Genomic DNA, 25,041 nt, shown 5'->3' with positions numbered 1-25,041 from the left:
TCACAAAGAGCCTCCCCCGTCGCCCGCTTCGCGAAGTGCTGCTTGCCTGGGTGGCGGAATGGGTAGGCCCGTTTGCGGGCGTCCCCCTCCTGCCGCTCGGCGGCTCGTCCGCTGTTTCGCCCCCTCCGCTTGCCGGCGCAAAGGCACCGCTGGCGAGTGGGGCACGGGATAGCGCGTCAGCTACCACGTTCGTGCTCCCCTTGCGATACTGCACCGAGAAGTCGTAATGCTGTATCAGGAGAGCCCAGCGCGCCAGCCGTCCCGCAGGCTCCCGGAGCCGCATCAGCCAGCTGAGCGCGCTGTGGTCTGTCTGCACCACGAAATGCGTTCCATCAAGGTAGACGTCAAACTTGCGCAGTGCAAACACGATGGCGAGGCATTCCTTCTCGGTAACGGAATAATTCCTTTCCGCGGGCAGCAAAGAACGACTTGCAAAGGCAAGAGGTTGCAGCACGCCATCGAATTCCTGTAGGAGAACGGCTCCTAATCCCAGATCGCTCGCGTCAGTCTGGACTACGAACTGTCTGGTCAGGTCGGGTAGCCTGAGCTGCGCTGTTTCTGCGATGGCACTAGACAGGCGGCGAAAGGATTGCTCTTGCTCAGGCCCCCATCGCCACGCAGCAGTCTTTCCCAAGAGCTTGGTCAAGGGCGCCTGCACGCGGGCACAGGACGGGATAAATGACCTATAAAAATTTGTCATTCCCAGAAAACGGCGCAGGCCGCGTACGTCCTTGGGCACAGGAAACTCGAGTATGGCTCGAAGTTTTTCCTGATCCGGCTCAATGGAGCCTTCGCCCAGCGTAAACCCAAGCAACTGAACTCGGGTTCGCGCTATTTGGGCTTTTGCAGGATTCAAAGTCATCCCGGCAGCCCGTACCCTCTCGAGCACGTCGGCAATGTGGCTTAAGTGCTCATCAAAGGTACGTGAATAAATCACGATGTCGTCCAGGTAGCACATGGCATGGGACCATTTCGCTTCGCCTAGGACGCGGTCCATCAGCCTCTGAAAAGTCGCAGGACCATTGCAGAGGCCAAAGGGCATGCGAGTGAACTCAAACAGCCCTCTGTGGCACGTGAACGCGGTCTTAGGCCGGTCAATGTCATCCATCTGGACCTGTAGGTAACCTTTGGAGGCATCTAGCGTGGTAAAATACCGCGCACTGCCTAGGCTTCCTACGATTGAGCTGATCGTTGGGAGCGGATAGGCATCCTTGCGAGTCAGCGCATTCAGACGGCGATAATCCACACACAAGCGATGGCTGCCATCCTTTTTGGGCACCAACACCACCGGAGACGCCCAGGCGCTGGACGAGCGACGGATAATGTCCGACGATAGCATCTCATCCAACAACCCATCAATCACCTGCCTCTTCGCAAGGCTGACGGGTCTGGGATTGCACTTCAACGGAAGCGCTTCTCCGGTGTTGATCGCGTGGCTCACTAAAGTGGTACAGCCAGGTTGATCAGTGAAGAGCTCCTCGTACTGACGCAAAAGTGCTGTCAACCGAGCCTTCTGTGTCTCATCCAAAGTTACCGCAGAGGCGGCCAGTGGATGGGGTGCGTCGTCGTACCGCGCCGCTCGCTCCCACATGGGGGTGTGAACGGCATAACGCTCGACACAAGGGCAGGGCCCCGATCGCTGAGCGTGGCACTCTCCGAACGTCTCGACTGCACAGGCAGATACCGACGCCGGGGGGCTAATGAACGGCTTCAGCTGGGAAAACGGTCCTTCGCAATAGCCGCCATTCGCAATGTCCACCACGATCCCGGTTTTCTGGAGAAAGTCCCTTCCGAGAATCATGGGCACACTGAGCCCAGGGAGATGAATGAAACGCGTGCGTCTCGCTCGCTCTCCCCATCTGACAGTCAGCCTCGCGGCGCCAGCCGAATGGGCCACGCCTTTCGCGAGGTTAAATGTCGAACGGCAATCCCGCAAGCGCACAGAGTGCTTTTGCAAGTGGGACAACACCTGTTCACTGAAAAAGGAGGCGCTGGCTCCTGTATCCAGTAACGCCGGAAATTCGCGGCCAGCAAGGGTGACCGAAATAAACGGCGCGGGCGCACCACCGAGGCAGCTTACCCTGTACGCAGAGGGAATTAGCAAAGCTTGGGCCGGCTGTCTCTTTACAACCGACCCCCGTCGCCGTTTTCCTGCCTCGCAGAAGGCATGGCTACGGGGCATTCTCTTGCTAAGTGTCCCCTCTCTTGGCAACGGAAACAACGCACACCCCCGCGAGCTTGGCCGCGTGACAAAGGCGCGTCTCCCTGCCTGGGTCCGCTCGCTGCCCCACCGAACAAGGGCCGGTTTTTGCGAGCTTCTCCCTCCGCTGTGCTTTGGGTCGCATGGCGTCCTTCGGCACGCGAGTAAGAAAACTGTGCAGCGCAGGCTGCTCGTCTTCCGTACGAGTAAGGATCCAGAGCTCTTTCGCTCAGCTCCCAAGCGTCGTTTCGCCCGCCAACGGCTGCAAAGGCAGTTTGTGCGGGTTCACGCCGGTGAGGAAGGGTCATGGCCCCTCTCCATGCGCAGCGTGGCTCAAGGGCCTCGCTTGCCGGCGGTGGCGGGCGATAGGCACGCGCGGCGAGGATGTCGCCTTGAATGCGCTTTGCCTCGGCGGCCAGCTCCTCTAGATCTCGGAATCGGCCGCCGCGCAGGTATGCCGAAAAAGTCGGATGTGCCTGCCTGATCACTCTTTCGACGCGTTCCTCGTTTGAGGCTGTTGGCTCAGCGATTGAGAAAAGGTCTTCCATCGCCCGCACAAACTCCTGGAGCGACTCGTCCGGGGCCTGTGTGCGGAGCTCCAGCTCTCGCCGCATCCTACGCTCATAGTCAGCGGGCAGGAATTCGCGCATGAATGCTGCACGGAACTCCTCGACAGTCGCTGCTCGGTGGCCGGAAAGCCGGTACCACCTAGCTGCCGTGTCAGTCAGCGCTGCGGGGATGACGCGTGCAAGCACAACCTCATCAGGGAAACCCATAGCTCTCTGGTAATGGGCGAGGGAATCAATGAAATCCCGGGCACTGATAGGATCATCATAGCCGCGGTACGTCGGCATGGGCAACATGACCGCGGGGTGAGACAACTTCGGCGCTGCCGAAAGCGCCTCAACCGCCCCTGTTAGCGACTGAATCATCTGGGCAGCGCTTGTGAGCAGCGCCTGCGTCCTTCCCTCAGAGGAGGTTTGGGCGGGTTGCATGGACAAAGAAGGCAAACGGTCCTCCAGTTCGATGAGCGGCGCGGTCTCCACAGGGAGTCCGGCCGGCGCCTCACCGTTCACCGAGCAAAACTGACTGCTAGCGGGGCACGGCTGCTGTTGCGCGTAGCTGCCGGTAGCGACGGCATCGCGCGAACTGCTTCCGCCATGGGCGGAAAACTGATACAGCGGAGGTATCTGTGTAGCGGTCCCACCACAGGGTGGTCCGGAGAAAGCTCCAATGGGAGCCGAGGGATCAACGTTACTCGCGGCATTGCCGTATAGCCCAAAGGGGCCGGCGGCCAGCCACTGTGTTTGGCTGTTCAGAGGAACAGCATCCAACGGATCAAAAGACGCTACGACTGCGTAAGGAGCCGACATATATCGCGTTTCAGATTCGCTGCCGTGTGCCCCGCAGGAGGCGGCAGACATGGTGCAAGAGCTTGATCGTCAAGGCGACCGGCTCGGCCGGTGTGCAGTCCAACTCAAAGAGCCAGGACAATTCACGTTGGGCGCCAGTTGTGGTTTCCTACGTGGACATAAGCCACCAACCACCGCGGGTTCGAGCGTCGCGCGAGCCAAAACCCCGATCAGCCGTTACCACGCGCACCCTGAAACACCGCAGCGCGCATTCAACCTCCACCGGGAGGAGAGCACTTCGCTGCAAGGACACCAACCTCCAAGTTCACGAAGGAGACGTTTATTGAAACGCCATCCTCCCGCGGCACATACACACACACACACACGCACACACATATAAAATATACAAAACGCACAAGTGACACGGAGTGCGCCGCAAGCACGCAAGGGCGTGCTGTGATCTCTCTCTCGCAGTGACCAGAGGGTTCCTTTGAGAGAGAGCGGGCAACCACCGCAAGGTACGCCTGTCGCGGATCGTTGGATCACGATCGACAGGCTCGAGCTTCGCTCTCAGGTGAGACCCGGAGCAGTCGAACTCGAGTACACACTGGTCTGCGCGGACAAAGGCCGGCAGACAAGAACAGTAGCGTACGCACCTTACGATGTCTCGGAGGAGTCTCCCTCTGGGCTCCGCTCGGACAGTCGCGCGAGCGCGGCTGTCGAAGCGGTGCCGTGTTCCCGCCAAAAGGCGCCAATGAGAACAGCCACTGGGACGCCAGGGCGGAGCTGTGGCCCGAACGACAGTGACAAGTCGCTCGAGCCCCTCTCCGCCGCCTCAGGCGGGAGAAAGGGAACGGGGAGAACAACTGGGAAGCGGGCGGCGGCCGCGCAAAGGGCAGCCGCAGCAAGCCCGAATCCCACACATTGAAGCTCGCAGAGTCCAGGCTCAGATTTCTGCGGCCCGTAAATACCGGTCCCCGCCACCGGCTAGAGAATCACTAGAGCCGAGGTGTGCCTGGAGCGGCGCCCCAACGGTAAGGAGTGAGTACACACCTGAGGCAAGTGGGTTCACGAGCGAGCCGTTGCCGCTCGAAATATCGGATCGCGCCCTGGATCCCTTTGGGTACCGGTTGCGCAGTGCTGATTTCAACCCCCGTGAGTTCACCGGGGTTCAGCCGCGAAAGTCCGCACCTACTCACAACGCACCCCCGGAGGGCCGCATACGGCCAGACGGTCGGGGTGCCTCTGAAACCCGCCGAGCGTCGCAGCAACAAGCATGGCGATCTGTGCGCTGCTTTAGCTGTGGTCAAACTGGTCACATAGCCAGAAACTGCCCCTCGAGATCGGGAAACGAGGCTGAAAACGCTCGGAAGCCTGTATCCGTCCCGTCCGCATTCATATTTGGAGAGTCAACACGCCAGCGCCTTTTGTTGACCTCGCCGTAGCGGGAGCAATATTTCAGGCACTGCTGGACACGGGTGCAAGCATTTCGCTCATTGGAGACGCGGTCGTTTGCCAGCTCCGACGGCGGTCCGTTCGGATGCGACAGCGAACAACGCCCCTCCTGCTCGCTAGCGGAGAGGTGCGCTCCTGCGGTGACATTCGCCTCGTAGTGCGCTTCGATAAGCGTGTACGCAGAATGCGTTTTGTTCACCTGCCTGGCCTGACAGTACCAATTATCCTAGGCCGAGAGTTCTTGGCTAAAACTGGACTGGTGATCGATATCGCCAGTGGGGGTTATCGGGAGAGCCCGTGTGCTTCGCTCAGGCCATTCGCCGAACCGCCGGTTACAACGCAATCGTTGTTCACGCGCATGGCCGATCCGCTCGCAGACGGGAGGCATACCTCCTATGAGCGCTGTTCGCCCCCCCGACCGAGCTCGGTTAGGGCGGCCCGTCTCAATAGCCCTGTATACATGGACTCGACAGAGTCGGGTCGAGTAAGCCTGTCGAGTAAAAAAACAGTTGTCGGGTTCACGTATACGCAGTCGGGTCGAGTAAAATAGCCGCGCAGCGGGTCGCGTTAACTCGCTTGCAGGGAATAGGTTAACTCGCTTGACCCGCTTGTCTAAAAGCATGTAGACGCTGTCGAATCAGGGAGTCGAGTTATGGCGAACTCTGGGATTAAAAAGCAACCGGAACGGCGAGGAGCGTCAGCGAAGTTGAATGCTTTTTAGCCGTCATCAACGATAAAAAATAATAATCTAAGCTCTCGATAATAAAAGGCGACGGAATCAAATACGAGTAAGAAACTTGCACAATAACTTCAAATCTCGACGCTACGCGCCGCTGCGATACTTACTCGCTAGAAAGCGAGTTCATGTAGACACCAATCGGGTCGAGTAATGGTGACCTCGCTTACTCGACGCTTACCCGACCCGGTGCTGTCGAGTCCATGTATACAGGGCTAATGCTCCCTCTCCGCAGTCGGAGAAGAAAACGCATCAACCCCGGCCACTGCCGGCGGAAAAAGAGACAGTGGGTTTCCGTGTCAGCTGCCGCGATCGGCAGCGGCGGCCTGTCAGCACGCTTTTCATCCGCATTCGGAAAAGAAAATGCAGAGATTGCTGGCCGATGCCGGTGCGCTGACAGAACACCAACGTGACCGACTCTTGTCGTTGCTACACAACTTTGACGATATGTTTACAGACCAGCCGGGATGTACCAATCTGGTGCAGCACCGCATAAATACGGGTGACGCGCTGCCCTGGCAATGTAACCAAAGGCCCGTCAGCGCTGCTAAAAATGCAAGCGATCGATGAGGCGCTCCAGGAGTTGCTCGATGCTGGTCTTATATGCCGTTCTCAAAGTCCATGGGGGTGCCCAGTGGTGCTCGTTCCAAAGAAAGACCGCACTTGGCGTTTGTGCGTGGACTATCAACATCTGAACGAGGTCACGGAGAAAGATGCATACCCCTTTCCGAGAATAGACGAGATTGTTTCCAATCTTGGCGGCGCTCAGTTCTTTTCGATACTTGACGCCAGCAAGGGGTATCTGCAGGTCGAAATGCGACCAAGCGATGAGTACAAAACGGCGTTCTCATGTAACAGAGGACTTTTCCACTTCAAAGGAATGCCCTTTGGATTGTCCGGCGCTCCGAGCACATTCCAGAGACTAATGGACTGCGTACGCGGCGATGCCCGATGGCAGCACGCCCTCTCCTACGTGGACGATGTGATCGTCTATTCCCACACATTCGAGGAACACCTCGATCACCTCAGAGACGTTCTGGGAAAGCTCAGGTCCGCTGGCCTTACGCTCAATCCCGCAAAGGCACAGATATGCCAGGCTCAGGTGAGCTTGTTTGGATATCGAGTTGAACGGGGGCAGGTGTCTCCTGATCCAGAGAAACTTCGGGCGATCCTGGAGTTTCCTGCGCCTACAGATGTCAGCGCTGTTCGCCGATATCTCGGTATGGTGGGATAATACCGACAGTTCATTCCAAACTGTGTGCGCCTGCAAGCGCCCTTGGCACAATTGCTAAGAAAGTCTTCCCGTTGGCAATGGGGGGATGAGCAGGAAAGGAGCTTTCGCCAGCTCTCGCACGCCATCGCTGAGACAGCAGCTCTGAAGCTGCCTGACCTAAACAAGCCATTCGTTATCCAGACCGATGCCTGTGATATCGGAGTGGGCGCTGCACTCCTCCAGATGGATGGGGATCAGCTGCGACCAGTGTCGTTTGCGAGCCGCGCGCTCTCGCCGGCAGAACGCAATTACTCAGCGACGGAAAAGGAATGTTTGGCCATTATCTACGCATTGCGACGTTTCGAAATGTACGTAGAAGGAACAAGGTTCACGGTCGAGACCGACCACATGGCCTTAACATGGCTGAAACGCCTGCGCGAGCCCAGCGGTCGGCTTGCGCGGTGGGCCCTGACACTACAACGCTTCGAGTTCGAAGTGCGCTACCGAAAAGGGACTGCCAATGCTGTCGCGGACGCGCTGTCACGGGCGCCGGTCACTGACACCCAACCGGCATGCGAAGACGAGGAGGAGACGGAAGGGCAGCTGTCTCCCCCTCTGCGTAAGGAGCGCGCAGCGGGCAGCACCCCGCCTGCGGAGCCCCGAAAGCACGTGCGCTTTGTGGGAGCAGTAGTCCCCCTCGAAGTTGCGTTCAGCAGAGAAGAGCTTCTCAAAGCTCAGCAGGAAGACTCGTACTGTCAGGAGTTAATCAATTGTCTTAGCGAAGAGACGGATGCTCTGACAACTCAGGCCAAATTGCGCTGTGAAGCCACTGGTAGTGTGGTTGGCGCTAACTCTAGTGTAGCTGGTATTGCTACGAGTGAGTTGGAGAACTTCCTGCTGGACTGTGAAGGAGCTTTGCTAAAATACGTGCCAGACAAAGAAGCCTCCAGTGAGTGCTTTAAAGTTGTGATTCCGCGCAAACTGCGCCGCGCCGCTATCCGGCACTATCACGACGCCGACGATCACGGGAGTGCCCCAAAGACATGGCGGAAGCTTTGTCGGTTCGCTACCTGGCCCGGAATGAAGGCTGACGTATGTCGTTACGTGCGAACATGCCACATCTGCCAAGAGGTGGCAAACCACCTGGCTTACTCCAGCCCATCATAAGCATGAAGCCATGGCAAATCCTGGCGTGCGATTTGATGGGGCCGCTGCCGCGCAGCGAAAAGGGGTACAAATACGTGCTCGTCGTTACGTGCCATTTCAGCGCTTTCGCTGAACTGTACCCGCTGCGGAAAGCTACTGCCCGGGAGATCTTGGGAAAGCTGTCGGAGGTGTTTTGTCGTTTTGGCTTTCCAGAGCGACTGATAACCGACAACGCCACGTATTTCACGTCGAAGGTGTTTCGTGATACGTGCGCGGCAATGGGTGTACGGCAGCAGAAAACCACTTATCCCCAGTCCAAAGTGAGCGAGCGCCGCAATCGGGATATCAAGCCGCTCCTGGGCGCATATGCGCGGTCGCATAATGATTGGGATGAGCACTTGGACGCCATATCCTTCGCTCTGCGCACGAGTGTAAATCGCTCGACCGGCTTCACGCCGGCTTTTCTCATGTTTGGCAGGCAGCTGAACACGCCAACGGACACGGCCCTGACCCATAAGTCGGACGATGTTCGCAAAGTCGAGGCCAATGTCGACGACTACGCACGGCGAGTACGAGAGCGTTTGGCCAATGCCATTAAGGAGGCGAGCCGCAGCCGTGAGAAGGCCAGGGCAAGCCAAAAGGCGAGCTACGACCAAGCCCACAGGGACCTTGAGTTCCAGTTGGGAGACACGGTTCTGAGGCGAAATCATGTTCTCAGCCATGCATCCGCGGGATTCGCGGCCGGCCTTGCGCCCCGATGGGTCGGGCCCTTTGTGATCGCAGAGAAACAGTCGCGGCTGATTTACCGACTGAAAGACCCGCACTCGGGCCGAATAAGCGGACCCATTCATGTGGGAGAGCTGAAGCAGTATTTCCAGAGAGATGCTGCGGAAGCTGAAACGCCTCTCGTCCCGGAGAGCGCCGAGGCGGGCGATGCTGAGAGCAGTCTCTACCGGCATCGCTATAACACCCGCAGCCAGCGAAATCGTTGAGGCCGCATGCGTGAGAGCGCACATGCAGGCCTCAAACGCGGTCCTTGCTTGCACAGTTTGCATTCGAGCTGTTGAGGGAGGAACGCCAGACGCGCGAGTTCGCGCGCAAGCGCGTGCAAGGGAAGGCAGTCCTTTCCGCGATGTTACAGTGCGGAAGGTAGGCGAAGTCGCCTAATGTCAACCGCAAGGGCACGAGCGGTCTCGTGTGAAGTTATCCGGCACGTGTCGATACACAAGCCGGCAGTGTTCCTGTACGCGAAGCCTGTGCTGAGCACGTTCAGAGGGACCTAGCCCGCCGACTGGCCTTATTTATGACACCGGCACTCCGGGCGCGTGGGCCACGCTGTCTGCATTCAGGCGGCAAGAGCGGCGAAGGTGATGTTTAGACAGCGCGCCCTGTGGCTGCGCCAGCCTGCAAAAATTCTTGGAGCAGCTCGCATGCGAGCTCGACCGAGTAACGAACGGGAGGGCGAGGAGATACCAGTGCACTCTGACCTCTCCCGCCGCAGTCTGGGCTTACCCGGACCCGAGTATGTCTGTTCAGCCCTGGCTGGAGAAGATGAACGAGCCCTGCCTCCTGCTCTGGTTGACAATCCCAGGGCGTCGACGCTGCTTGAAGCAAGCGGCGCACCACGATTCCAGCTTTCGAACTTCGCGCCTTCACCCCGGCAGCAGCGACTAAGATCCCAGATGCAGAGCCTGCCTCTCCGGGGCACAACCTATAGTGTCCAGGGGCAGGGAACTGGCGAGACGCCAGACCAACGGCACTAAAGGGTGGAAGTGACGCGCGCCTGCACCCCCGAGCGGAGGGCCTCGATTGAGGTAGGAGGGGTGTGGGAGGGCCCATACCACTGCTCCTTCCCCTCCTGGCTACGACGCGGCGGCGAAAGTGAGGCGCGGCCTCTCCTCTCCACATCACGTGACAGCCTCCTTCCTCATCTCTCCCTCGACTGCTGTGGCGAGGGAGTGTGGTGGTGTGCCATCTCGACAGAGCGGACCGGACGGGCGAGCAGTGCGGACGCGTCCGGAAAAGAGAGACTGGAACCAGGTGAACTGAATTGCTTGATCGCGCGTGCGCGACTGAGGAAAACCATTAAACCTGTTACCCTTTGGTCCTCGGTGTTCGTGTTGTTCTTGGGGGCCACCACTGTGGTCTGAGCTAGCGGAGCGTTGTTTGCTCTGACAACGGAGCCGCAGCCCCGTAGAGAATCCCACAACTTCTGATTGACTGCCTCATTCAAACAACAATGCTGCTTTCACTGAAAATAGAAGTATACTTTTATGTCTTATGACAGCTTTTTGAAAATTCGGATCGACATGCAAGTCTGCACAGCTATGCAGGTCCTAACTATCCCCACAGAGTCAATTTTTAGTTTAAATACCATGAGACTAATACAAGTGGTGCAAAACTCTTCCAATGTAAACTCTGCAATAATGCATTTTTTGCTGCTAGACAAGCGTCACTGCATCCAGAAAGAGTGCTAGAATCAATGTTTACGGGAAGAAAAAGTGCATGGAATGCTCATGTGTGGGCTGCGCAGTATCAGGCGATGTAGAACAACCCCAAGTATTATAAATTATTCCAAGTTTCATTGTTGTTTTGAAGGCTAGCTTGAGTAATTAGGCACAAATAGCAGAGAGCAGTGAAGGAAACTTTTCTGAATCTGCCATTTCCATAAAGAAGCATAAACCAGGAGCACAATTCAATCTGACAAGTTTAACTGGTCAAGTTTGCAAACCAAAACACATATAGGTCTTCCCCGAGGATTCCTCCCATTACAACATCATTAAAGCTGTGGTTACACTTAGTGTTTTATTATAATGCTGATCACACTGATGTCTGTAGTCCTGCATAACGTATTTCTCCATAAAAATAAATGTCGACAAGAAAGACGAAAACATGTTCATGAGCCTAACAAAAGTAAGAAATAAAGGTTGAAATATTTTGAAAGAAGTACCGCATTTTGCACGAATATAACGCGATCACAAATAGAGTTGGCTTCTACCAGCTGACAAGTGTGATGGTGAAGCTTGCCTAAAGTACCTTGAACAAGTTAAAATATGCACAATTGCCGATCTTAGTTATCAGTAGGAATGTATGCGACTAAAATATCTATAACAGAACCATTTTCATTAACAGGCAACAGCCTGAACAACTGCATAATTTATTTGATAGGAAAAGTTGTTAGAAAACAGTAATCAAAAATAGAAAGCCATAAATAAATGTATGATTCTGCCTGCAATTCATTTTTCTGCCTTAAGCGATCGGGGCCACCATACCATTGCTCGTTGCTTTTCGCGCGCCGACTGAGGCCACACAGATCTACTATTGCGGCCATATGAGCTACACGTACTGCGCACCGACCGCTCGCGCGATGTACATTTTTTTTTCGTTATGCCTGATGGCAAAGTCGAGAAAAATAAAAAAACTAAAGATACACCGCGCGAGCGGCCGGTGCGCGGTATAGCTCATATCGCCGCGATATATACAGTCGGCGCGCGCGAACTCTCCACGAAAAGCAGAACCTGCTTTTAAACATTTTTACATTTTACTCAGCATACAATAGCTCCAGTGCTCTAAACATGGCTGTACATGTTCGTGCTTACGTTTGTATGCAAAGTCGTGCATTTCGCCAGATTATGCTTGCTTCACTACGTAGGTGTAAATTGCGTTGGCAAGGCAGAATTAACAATTTTTGCGAACAGCTCGATATGGAAATCAATAATTATCAGTGAACTTACGGCCTGCTATCTATGGTGTCCTTCAGGAATAGCAGCAAAATATAGTATGGCCAAGAAATGTCGTTGTCGGCCACTTCTTCAACGCCGGCGCCGCTTTTTTTTCTTTGCTGTGAGTCGTCGTAGAGTCAGCGGAACTTGTCCCGAAGAGATTTCCCCTCTTTTGCACAATTATCATGCCTTCTGCATGATTAAAAAACGACAGTTTGTGAACACATTTCAATTAATCACTGCGGTTAGTCATGCTTATTTATCAACTTGCCTTCGGTTGGCACTCCTGGCAATAATTCCGCTGCGACTTCCTTCCACAGCGATTCTTTCATCAATTTGTTCTTATGAGACTTGTGCCCGGCAAGCCACAGCGATGGCCGCCTCTCTACAGCGCCGATCAGCGCTTCGTTGTTTATTTTCGTTGCCATTTCCACGTGGGAAGATGGGAAGCGATGACACAAAAAGTAAAAAGAAAAGCATGCGAGGACTCCGCGCCAGCGAGAATTGGCAATCCGGATGTCGCGGCCACCCTGTCCTCTCATTGGTGTACGTCGCCTAGACGTGCGCCAATGAGAGACCTACGTCGGTGAGCAGCTTCCGGCGCCTGCGTGAACGATGACGCCGAAATCTAGCAAGGACAGATCTCAGCGCTCCGCACGAGCTTGCTGGCGTCTCGTACCTCGCGCATGCGCAAACCGGTTCCTGCATACGCCAACAGCGGCGACGCTGAGCGCCGACGCCCAGAATATGTCGTCGGAGTTGGGCCTTAAGAGTTCAGAACTAGAATGGCAAGCGCTAGTATTATTTTGGGCAGTACAATATGCAATATATCCAACAGCCATGATGGGTCTGTTTACCCAACAAGAAAAATACATCATGAAGCAAGGAAGGCAGACTTACATCCATAGTTCGCCATTGTTTATAAGCTGTGGTGGTATGGTCTTAACTTCCACTATAATTTACCTAGCGAAACGCGGTTAATTAGATCCACCAGACAACGCCGGAGATAAGCGAACCATGATCTCTCTATGATGGTGGGATTAGGCTTGAGGCGTGCGTGTGCAAAGACAAGTCACTTCGCTATTGTTTTAGGGCACAGGGTTTTTACCTCTCGCTACATCTCTTGTTTTAATGTGGAGAACAAATTCTGAATATATCGGCCGATAATCGGTGGTCGCTATGGATAACGGCGTCGGTTCCACGAGAGTATAAGCATTGCAGTTGGCGGCACAGTCTCGGGGAGATAACACGAGGGAATTTGCGGAGGTTGTGTGGCCGCTGTTGACGCAGAAAAATGCAAATTGTAAATCATTTAGAGATGTCCTTGACCCGTAGCAGACGAACAATAATGAGAACGGTATCTCTTCAGTCGTTGTTTCGTGTCTTGGGGACATACCCTATATGGCAACCATAGTATAGCTCCATTCCATGGTGACAAGGTTGATACAGTGGCCATATAAGACCACTGCAGTAGAAATATAGCCGGAGCCCGGGCACGAACCAGAGCGGAGGTGGAGGGATGTCATGCCAGAAAGGAAAAAAATCACACCCGGCACAGTTCTGGCTTTTTGGCACGCTCTGCCCACACGTATCGTTTCCGGCATAGTTGTGGTCCAGTAATGCTGGCTGCCCGCACGAGTTATTCTTGGCAAAGTTCTGGTTTGGCGATGCTGCCCGTTAAAACGGAAGCTCTTCGGCGGTGTTCTGGTCCCACAATTCTATCTGCATACGTGAGTAGTGTCCGGTACAGTTCTGGTTAGGTAAGGCTTTCTGTCCATCCGAGTCGTTCCCCACCGCACAGTCCTGGTTCAACGATGGTCCTTGGTTATAGGAAGCGTCGTAAGCACAAATCTGGTTCGGCGGTGCTGTCTGCTCACATGAGGCGTCCATGACTCATCAGAAGCAGCACCCGAGCCACCAGAGTTGACTTGTACTGCAGGAGGAGACGGAAGTCCACGACGGTCCAGCTGCTCTCAGCCTATTTTTCACAAATACTTGCGGTAAGACGACGTCCGCCACTGTCGGCTCCGCTTCTTCTTCTGTCTTTATAAATGGCACGCGTATTGCCATTCCCTGAAAACTGCAGCAACGGAAATGCCGGGTGGCTGTTACTAAAAAATAAAACACACAAAAAAGGAAGTCAATAAAGCTATATGTTTTTTTTTTTCAGTATACATTGCAGCGCATAAACTAAAATGCATTCGCAATAAAATAGTTTGTGTTGTAGCCGCGGCGAGCGAAGCAGAGGCAGAGCGACTAAGCAACATGTTTATTCGGCATGCTGGGCCGTACAGATTAAGAGACCCGCAGGAGCGATCTGCGCGCTCACTTCATAACAAGTGCCCCGCTCCCCCTCTCGGCGTTGCCATTCACACACGTCACAGCATCACGTGACACTACATACCAATCGCGCACAATGCGATCACACGATACTTCAGTTTGCATGATTAAAATTGCTTGCAGAAATCCTCTGATCATACCAGTTGCGTCCGTCGCGCCATCTTTAGCACGTTTAATGAAAACGATAACAGCGCATTTAAAGAACGCTTATCCCGTCGCTTCTGTGGCGCAATCTATTACATGATTTTAAATTCAGCATACAGTTATAAATGCCAGGCTGAAAAAAAGGATGTTTCTGTGGTACAATGGGTCCACACTACGTACCTGATTGCAAGATATGTGTTCGATTCTTGTAGGTACAGTATTTCTTTTTTTTAATTCACAAAATTTCAATAAATTACTACCATATTTCCTGGGGTACGTTCCCCTTTAGGTTGCGGAATACCAACTTTTTGTTCTTAAAAGCAGCAAAACCAGCCACGAACGCAGCCAGGATGTGACGGTATGGCAACGGTTACACTGTACAATTACCTTCACCGTGATCAATTCCTGTCTTCAGTGAGTGTATGTTACCTTTAGGTTGCTTTCAGAGACGCTCTCAGCAACAATCGTCTTTTAACATGCTTTAAACTCTTTTTGCGGATTTATGCCGCGTCGATTTTTCACGTTAACTTATTCAACGTCGCAAAGATGGCGCGACGGACGCCACCAATGCATTACACTCTTTACAGTGAGTAATTTTAGTCCATAAAACTATTTTATTATTATTTCACCTCGGTTCCCGTACTGCGCTTCATGCTGGAACAAAACATAAGGTTGCGTTTTATATTTGGGTGATGCACCCGGAACTTCCGCTGCTGCAGTTTTCAGGGAACGGCAATACGCAAATGGCACATACCCACGAAGGGGAGATTGGGTTCAGTGTGGACTGCCAAGCGTCCTACAGATACTGAATTAGTGCATTAAATTAATTATCAAGTAAACAGAAACCTAAGATTTAAGATAACAAAACTGAATGAAATGAAAAAAAAAATAGGGAGCAAGAAAAATTTGGAAGTTGGTAAATTTGAAATACAATTAGCAAGGGAATCTGTCCGTAGCTGCCCGTCGAACGAAGGTGCGTGCACGAGTTCACGAGAACAGGAACACGATGTCACAAACCATTCATTCATTCATTCATTCATTCATTCATTCATTCATTCATTCATTCATTCAAAAACCTTTATTTATGATGATGCCCTGAAACCTAGAAAAGAAAGGAGTGGGGGAGGGGGGGGGGGGGAGGATTTCACGGGATTCCACTTCTGACACTACGCACACCTCTGTCCTTCAACTGCTTCGTCTTCGTTCCTCGGAGACAATATTAAACATAGCATGCTCATTCAGTCTAAGTTAATGGGGAGGTTTAAATTCCGTGCCTGAATGATTGCTGATGATGGCGATGACCATGACAATCTTGGATTTCTTATCTCTTATCTGCTACCAGTTCTTATTCGCAGGCCACGTGTCCCGTGAAGTTTGTAGTTCTGTCCTCCGGAAATTCCGCCTTGTGCATCAAGAAATTCTTCAGCTTAAAGAATGTTACAAATGCAGCTCGTTGGTTCTGCATCTTCAAAGTATCGGCGCGCTGACATAGTGCTTAAGTGCTGCTCGCAACTACTTTCAAGAAATGTTTGTTTTATTATATTATCGAAACAGTGCAGGACGTCATGTACTCATATAACATGCGCGTACAAGAAACACGTGAAAGTTGAAAACCACTTTTAGGGAGAGGAATGGATGCAGTAACTGTCAGATTGGTTTGCTGATTGGCTAGACGAATTCGGGGATTCTGGCAACCAATTGACACCACATAGGTAGCATAAAAGGGTTTTAACAGAGTTCCCAGCCTCCTAGAAATACGTTATACGCGATACTAGCGGTAAGGCATGACTTTCCACGTCCTCCGCTGCGGGTAAGGGTAGTGCCGGTGAACACAATCAGGGATTGGATACACGCAGTATGAATATCTACGAAAATAGAGCATTGAACAGCCATCGGCGGAGCTCCGATGGTAAAGCGCCGGGTGCGAAATTCAGAGGTCGTGGGTTCCGAATCCCACCGGTGCCATGTAGTTTTTTCCCTACTGTCTTATTAATTATCTTTCAGTCATAATATAAACTGTACATTTACTGTACATTTTGTAACAAAAAGAAAACTAGTCTGTGCTTTTGTTTTTTGTTTTTTTGGAGTCAGTTGGTGTAAGCTCCCTTAACATATGCGTCACTTCTCGATGTCGCGATGAATACCCGAACCTCTCAGCAACAGAAGGGATTAAGCAGGATAAACCCTCGTGTGAAAACTAGTACGTTAGCTTCGTCAGCAGTATTAAAGCAGGCCATCGCACAAAGTGAAGAAGGCAAGGCTACTACGCGACTTCCACAAGACATATGCTGCGGCTAGCTCTGCGACGAGCTGTCTAAATCGGCATTGAGCGCTCTAAATAGCATCGTGCATTGCCATCGCGCAGCATACAGATGCCTTGCTTTTCGCTTCCAGCGGCCGCCGTGGCCGGGATTCGATTCCTCACCCTTGGTCACAGCTGCCTAGATCCATAATTACTGGCCTAACACGGCGGGGTAATTCCCTTAAATGAAGAAGTCTATAAACACGAGCGTTTCAATTTGCCTGGCCACGAAAGCAGCAGCTTTCGTTTACTGTCCATCTTTCTCTTTGAAATAAGCCCAGAAGCGAGATTTTGAATACCCTGTATTTTTTTTTGGGGGGGGGGGGGAGGGGGGGGAGGGGGTATTATTGTGTATAAATGTGCACCAAGATTGTTAGTGAATATGAAAATAATTAGGCTACAGTGTAGCAAGGCGTAACAAAACGGCTACGGAACAATGACATGGGAAACAATTCAAACTTAAGAAATTAAAACGAAATAATAACCAAGAAAGATATAGAAAGTATGTTTTAGGCGCTGAGCAACGGGACGCAAGAAACAGAGTGGACAGTACTGGGCGCTTCCTGTCGCCTTATCCTATCTTCTGTTTTTCTTGTGTCCCGTTGCTCAGCGCTTAAAACGTACTTAACGAAATGCGCCAACTAGCCTGCAATAACGTCCTTGCAAGATATAGAACGCATGGACATGAATTAGAGTGTCGGCGGAGTGAGTGTGCCCGCTCGAAGTGTGAATCGATAAAATCATTGCCGCGGCTGGGTTTTGATTCCGCGCCTGAGGAAACAGATCTGCTCCCCAGACCCAAGCGTGAGGGCGCTACACTATCGCCGGTTTTTTAAAGCGTGAAATTTCTTACACAGAAAATGTGCTATATTTTCATGAACTATTTACAGATGTTTTATGAAATGCCAAAAAAGACACTTAAGAAATACAGAATTACAGAACACTGGACGGGAGTTAAGGAGGAGCACTTCCCCAAGGGACAGTTCCACTGTGGTCCAAGTTGGCCTGTTCATGTACTTCCATAAGTTGAAGAATCATTCGACAGAAATAATATATTGTGTAAGCAATTGATTCACAGTGCCGATCCATCATTCTTGTTTTCCACAAGCTATGTCGTCCACTTAGATAACAAACATAACAAGAGGAGTATCAAGAAATTGCATTGCGGTGACGTATCGAATGGGATGTGAAGTCAAACAAATTTATTTTATCAACGTCTGTCACACGACGTCCCAGAATAGAATTGCGTCTTTGCAATTGACGCAGCATGGTTCAATTGTTTCAGGAATGTCACAAAGGCGGCAGTTCAGAGAGACACAAGTGACAAATATGCCCTTTTTCTGCAGCCAAGTCTTCACAAGCAACGTTTCCCGGTGTAACCTGCAAAAGAAGTCTTAACGCAAGGTGGAAGTAACATTTTTCGTACCCGCGTTGAGACGTTATGCCCTGTCAATCCGCTATATATAAAAAAATAAAAACTCTGCTGTAAAATGGACTATCAGAAAATGTGCAGCCGAAAATGTATACCTAATGCATAAACCCCCCTAAATAAAGACAGTCAGCGAAGTTAGAGGACGCAGCCAATGTGGGCTAAGCATTAACTTAATTTGTCTGCAGAAAGGGTCGAAGTATTGGGTGGCATGTATCAGGAAAAAATATCAAACGAGCAACGCACTCTCGCAGATAAATATGAAGTCACTAGCCCACCGGCGCAGACTAGGTCGGAAAAGTATTACCAACTAGCCGGCACCTCAACGCAAGGTAATCCCGTCCCATAGGTTCCATGGAAATGCCCCAAGCAAAAGTTGCAAAAAGAGTATATGAATGTGCTCTGACACATTGAACAAGCTGCAGAAAATAGCACATTTTTTGTTGGTAAAAAAAAAGTTAAGCGTTAGCTTTGCCGAAAATTGACAAACCATGGGGGACAAACGTCTGGGCATAGTGTCGATACCCAATTTTTCCAGTAAATTTCACTGTGACTGTACGGTTTTAATTGGACGCCGATATACTTCGACACACGTATATTGTACGTTGGGCACGTTGGGTATATTGTACGTTGGGTACCGTACATTCGGTACACGCGGGTATGAGATGCTCGAATATTTCGCTGGTGTAGATCCCCACAATCCAAACCACATGCCGCAAGTGTCGGAATGGTTCATCTGGGTTCCTGAAACTGTTCAAAACTGCTCAGTTAAGTGAACAGCTTCATCCACTCAAGGCTTGTCTGCGCAGAAAAAAGCCAGACCATCTGCATAAGCCAATACTTTTAGCCCACTGTATGGGATGCGGAAGCCTCGAATGGCCCTACTCTGCAGAATGCTCATACATAGCTGTTAAAAGTAGTGTGCAAACAAGTGAGGATAATGAACACCCCTGTTCGACAAACGAAGAGATGGATTCGGGTTGTGAAAGGGAACCATTCGCAATTAAGCGGATGGAGCAATTATTGTAGCAAAGACGTATTCGATCGTAGACTACAGACCCAATATTGACGTGCTGTAAAAGTGAGAACATAAAATTATGCTGGACACGCTCAAAGGCCTTCGCGGGTAAGCTTGAAGCATTGCCACTTGTTCCATGGGACTCTCTGCAAAACTGAAGAACTGTTCGGGAAATATTTAGGTTAGTTTGACCAGGACTGCTCCTCTAATCACATGTTTAATGTGGTCCAATGACAGTGAAAATTGCAAGCTGTAATCAATTGGACAAAACTTTTGCAAAAATCTTATATTGAACATTAAATAACGTAATCTGCCTATAGCCCTCTACATATCGCAAATTTTCTTTCTCTGTGCTCTCTGGTATCAATAAAACATGACTGTTTGTTAACGCCTGCGGCAAAATTCCGATATCCAGAATAACAGTGAACATCTTCAGTGAAATGGGACGAACGAGTTGTTAAAAGCCTTGTAATATTCTCCAGAATTGTCATCAGGCCGATAGGTGTCTTGAAAAGTGGTAGCTAGTAAACTGCATCTTTTAGTTCGCCTAAGATTAAAGGGCCGCTTAGGGCCGAGCACTCACTTTCCGAACCGGTCACGTCTTGTGTAAAACTGCAACATATCTGCACTGAACATCTCGGTCTTCGCGAAGTTCCATTTGCGCCGCACTTTGATTTAACCTAGTACAATACTTCTCACGCATTCACCATCTGGGCTAGCGTCGAGCGAATCCACGTAGTGTGGTAGAACTCGCAATGGTTTCGCATTTCCATATGTAAGAAAACTTAAGTTCACCCCTGTAATTTTTCAAACTCACAAAATCAGGCTCTATGCACCAAGCTAAGATACTAATCACTCCATAAAGGTTCGACCAAAAATAAAAAATAAGGGAATTTAGCCTTGTGACCTTATCGTATTACACAGAGTGCATGGAAGCAATGTTTTAACATAATCAGAGCTCACCAGACTGCGGACAACACCCGTCAATCAGGCGAATGTTACCATTACATTCATTTCTTTTTGTTTGTCAATTGTTTAAATTGTTTATTGGAATGAGCGTTCGCCATATTCGCGTCTCACGCTCGCGATTGCCGCCGCACGCAGCAACTCAAGGAGGACGGATGCGGAAGTCTATGTGGCCGTCTGTACAATAGGAAGCAACGAGAGAACTTTACAACTGGCAAGTATGATAGCAGTGTGAACTGCGGTTCAGACTGCTGTGCAATGCAGATGGAGAACGCAGCTGCCTGGGCGCCAAGAAGCGGGATATTGTGCGAGCGCAGTTCCGATACATATGGAATACTCGAAATCCATTTTGAGTCTTTTTTCGCCTTTCATTTTTTTAATTTAACTATTTCCATTGTCTATAACCACAAGTAAAACATGCAAAAAAAAAAAAAAGGGTGGATGTATGAAACATACACCAAAAGCTTTCATTGTTCGTGTTGTGATGGCAGCACCTTAATGACCTTTGGCTTTTTATTGTTTTCGCCATCTGTTCATGTATAACAGTTGCAGTAAGGAGACATTTAAGCTGTCTTACATCGATGTAATACCAGCTCTTAGATAACAAAAAGACTGCTCTTACTGAAAACTTGTTCTTGTAACGTTGAAGAAAGCAAGAATTAAAATAGTGGTGTCGAGGACGCAGTCCAATTTCTCAAGAACTATAGCGCGATGACGAATACATCGAAATATCAGGAATATCAGAGGCTGATAAACATGAAGGAGTTTTACACATCTGGTTATTAAAAGAAGTTTTGTTTCTAAACTGTATTGCATTTTTATCACACACAGAATTCATAGGAGAGGTTACCTCAATGTTGCAGCCAAATGAAAATCTGCATTTGGTGGCGCCGCCGGGGCCATTTTCGTTGCTGTAGGTTTCGGCACTTCGCCGCTATGCGTTCGCCTTTATTCACCAGTGGGGAGAAACGTAGGAAATCCAAGTGCCCCTATTAGTGCTCCTCTGACGAAGTTCATACCTAACCAATCACTTGCAACGCTCTTTGCGCTGTCTTTGACCTCACTTTACCCTGATCTCCATGGCACTGCGCGCTTCATGCTTCCACGTGCGCCACACACAGCCAAAATACGCAGACATACTGCGCCGTCGGTTGTCCTTTGGTCGAACCCTTCAGCGCCGGAGTTGTAACGAAGATGAAGGCTGCTGCGAAGAAAAGGGTCAGGCAATGTGACGTCGTAGGTTGTCCTACAAGAGTCGTGCGCCGAATCGCAGCAGGCCATTAGCCGGTTGGGTGGTGTGTCATACTCATTCCTAGTCGAGCGGCAAATGCATTCGATAATTTATTACCACTCGTGTCATCTAAGACCATACTTTGCAGTGGTCCGAGAAACAGCTACCATGCATTTTGCAGTCACATTTCAGAGAACGCAGAGGAAAGCACCTGCGATTAGCTAATGTGAATGGGCCTCTACATTAGCAAACCACTCCGCACAGTCGTGACCATGGTTCGGCGACGACAGCTGCCGCACCACTAGAGCTTCTCTTGTTGCCTAACAGCGTGGCGGCTCATCGACGCCCACGTATTCTTGCTATCCACTTGGTCCAGTCGCTTCAAGCCTGTAAAGAATCGCACGCACTCTGGGGCTGATTGATGTTTTTGAAGTACAGGCCGTAGCTTTTAGCGCGAACATCGTTTTCGGTATTGGGAGAGAGATCCATAGGAGGCTAATCCGAGTGAATTGACAGCTGATCAAAGATGCCTGCCACGCCAGGCAAGCAGTAACCTTCACTTCGGCTGCTGCTAGACCGCACCGCTCTCCACCAGTAATGACAGAGTCCGGGTTTACGTTATTTTTCGGTGATTAGGTTAAAAAACAGTCCTAACTCTAAATTAGAGCGTTAGGAAAAAGGCTTTTCCAACTTCGAACCCAAATCGTTCAGCAATAAATGCGTTTTTTTCCACCCAATATCGGATTTTGCTGACAATATTATTTTGGTAGAGTTGTCCCTAGTGTCCCTTTAACGCTGAACATTTACCACTGCATATCCAAATTTTGGGCCCATTGGCTTAACTTAATATATAATGCGTTAGGCTGCTTATAAAAAGTTCTTTTCAATACTACTCGCATTTTTAAGCCTTCGCGTGACCCGGCCGCAGTTACGTCTTACTCACGTGGCGCTGTGACGTCACACCCCCACATGACACACGGGCTGGCAGGAGCTGCCAACTTGGGTCTCTCGTTTCACATGGGACGGTTATGTCAGAATCAGCCTGCTAGGACCCTGACATTCACGTTACCCCTATAGGCCACTAAGGCACGTTCAGAATCACCCGCAGCTAATGCTTTCGCTCAATATTTGATTCAGCAGCGTTGAATCCTTGTAATTTTTTAATCAGAACTTCAAATGTTTATTTGGGTGGTTGCATAAAATAGTCTCGCGATAACTCGCTCTTTCGGCTGATTTTAGTTTACAGTCAATGCTTTTCAAATTCGCTTAATTCAACAATCTAAACGCGAAAGAGCAGCGGCAAAAGTCGAAACGTCAGGCTAGTGGCGCAGCATGAGCAGAGAATCCGGCCCTTTCTATTGTCCAGCCGATTAATTAACCGTGTCCAAGTATAGAGGTTGTCCCACATGACTTGAGCCAACCGTTTTAAAAATCAAATGCACTTCGGACGGGTATGGAACGGGGGCTTAATTTCCAACTAGTCTAGAATTATAATCAGGCCACTTTTTTATTTGCTTGCTAACTATATATGAAGTTGACAGGGCCTCTTGAAAAGACGCTTTCGCATCGCTAATGTGCGCTCTCAACCGTGTGATGGATGATGCAGCCGACCTTGGCTGCAGCGTGATGGGCCACCGGGGTGAGGCTATAGTTCTATGTGGGCCTCCGCTGCATGTCGCACGATGGCGCAAACGCGCGTTTATGGCCGAGAACCGCGGAGATAATAAAGCATCCATGTTTTCGAACAACGACAAAACGTTTTCTTTCATAATTTCGCAGGCTTCTTTGGAACGCTGAGGAAAGACGACGGGAAAACTGTGCATAAACCATTTCATTTGGAGGTTTCTGAAGACGCGCAACAACTTTGCGTATCATACTTGAGGTACGCAGCCAGCACCTATAAAATTGAGTAACTAAACAATTAATATGTTAGTTAAGGGGAAAACAAAACAGCCTGTGTAATACTAGGCTAGTGCCAACATTATGCATCAGGTTCCATTCCCGTCCGAAGTGCCTTTTATTTCTAAAACCATGCCTCAATTATTGTGAGACAACCAGTGTACAACCGGCGCAGAAAGAGGTTCAAATATCGCTCCTCACGAGCATGGTAAAACGTCGCTTGCTCAAATTCTGAGTTGCCCGCTGCAGCAGGCAATCAGCGACGCCCACGGCAAATATAGTTTTGTTCCACGAGGTTCCTTATCAAACCGCGACGATAGCGGGTAGCGGCCACGCAACCGCGTGCCAGTCATCATGGATGAAGTTTTTCCTTCCTTCATGCCAGTCATAGCTTCGCGCCATTTCTGACGCTAATAGGCACGTCCGTAACATTATTTTTTCTTTTAAAGGCATCTCGCCGTTCCGGCATCATCATCAGTTGGTTCTGGCGGAACTGCGCGCTCTGCATAGCTTCCGCATATACGTGCGCGTGGTTCTCTCGCTTAGCATACTTCGCTCAACGCTCCTATCTGGCTGCAGCTGTGAAGTTGCTCTCTTTGTTAGAATAACTTGCGCGTTTAATACCATCACGAAGCTCCTACAGCTGTCAAGATAAGACAAATGTTATTTTTGCTACTCTTTTGGCATATCGGGGAAAAAGGAAGAAAAAAAAAACGCATCTCCGAAATTTGATGCTCAGTTGTCTGCTGGTCCCAAACTTCTTTTTTGACCACGACCGGCTTTGTTGTTACGCTTCGTTAAGGGGGGAAGAGGAAAAAAAAAAGCTAGACAAGATCTCGAGCCGTTTCAAGTGCACCTGTTGTTGCGTACAGCATGTCATTTAGTAACGTGCAAAAGGGCGTAATGCATTTCATGCGGTGATTCTTACATTAATCTGCATGACTCTTGTTCACAACGCATGAAAAAATTTAATTCTCACACTCAATTTCTCAATACGTGCAGCAGTTTCTTTACGGCTTTCACAAGAATGTTCCAGACATGAACCGAAAACCGCACACGCGGCACAAGAAATGCGATTTAGTTTTGTGTTACTATATATTACCGAGCCAGTTGATTGATGATACAGCGCCCGCTGAGAGAATGGTAGCATCAGGAACTCTAAAACGCTCTATGCAACCTTCCAGTTGCACGCAAGATCACATTCGGAGCCTAAAACTTGTCGCTCTTGCTAAGTGTCGCCGGAACATGGTGAGAGCGGGAGGTTCATTGCAATAGAGAAACAATTTCTTCGTAGTCGCCCTTCATAATAGGGAGACATTCTTGGGGGACAATACGTTACAGAGCATTAACATTACGCGTATGATATACTGCCCAAACATTTTGACGCAGTTGCACTATTTAATCAAATTTACGGCATCCGCGCTCAGGTTACAGTCGCCAAAACATAACGCACTTCTGTGCGTTATCTAGCGGCCGCAAGCGCGGCACTGAAGGATACGCCTCATTACATATGCAGCAATAGTCGCGCTTGAAACAGAGGGAAATGTTGCCTCGTTATGCTGTATCCTCCACCTCAATGAAGCGTCACATCCGTCAAATAGAAATCGCGGCAAAAAACCACATCGAATGTTCGAGAACCGTGCCCCATTTTACTTCGATAACACTCGAAACGAGAAAAATGCACTTGTTTTCCTACTCGTTGTATCTACACGAGCTGCGTACTGATATTAAACACGCAAGGTGTTCTAACAAACAGCCCATGGCTGTTTCAAGGCATAGTCAAAAAAGAGCGTTGCGCGAGATTAGTAAGTTTAGCTGTGCGCAGCGCCCTCTCTCAGTAGCACAACGCTCCGCGAAAACACGAAATTGGAACCGCATATGCTACCAG

General features: G+C 50.4%; 2 protein-coding genes across 2 annotated transcripts in view; both read right to left on the bottom strand.

The window, feature by feature from the left end:
- The window catches only part of LOC146206127 (pfs47 receptor-like), a 66,493-nt gene that overhangs the window by 18,818 nt on the left and 22,634 nt on the right, over positions 1-25,041 (bottom strand). The gene's annotated exons all lie outside the window — the stretch shown is intronic.
- LOC146206128 (uncharacterized) lies at positions 1,517-3,448 on the bottom strand. Its single transcript, XM_084590756.1, has one exon. The coding sequence runs from the start codon at positions 3,193-3,195 to the stop codon at positions 2,125-2,127; it is 1,071 nt and encodes a 356-aa protein (XP_084446882.1). The 5' UTR covers positions 3,196-3,448; the 3' UTR covers positions 1,517-2,124.

The sequence above is a fragment of the Amblyomma maculatum genome, chromosome 1 (assembly GCF_055883805.1).
Source record: "Amblyomma maculatum isolate TAMU_Amacu chromosome 1, ASM5588380v1, whole genome shotgun sequence".
Classification (NCBI taxonomy): Eukaryota; Metazoa; Arthropoda; class Arachnida; order Ixodida; family Ixodidae; genus Amblyomma; species Amblyomma maculatum.
Note: the sequence above shows the minus strand (reverse complement) of the source record. Positions and strands in the feature narration are given on the sequence as shown.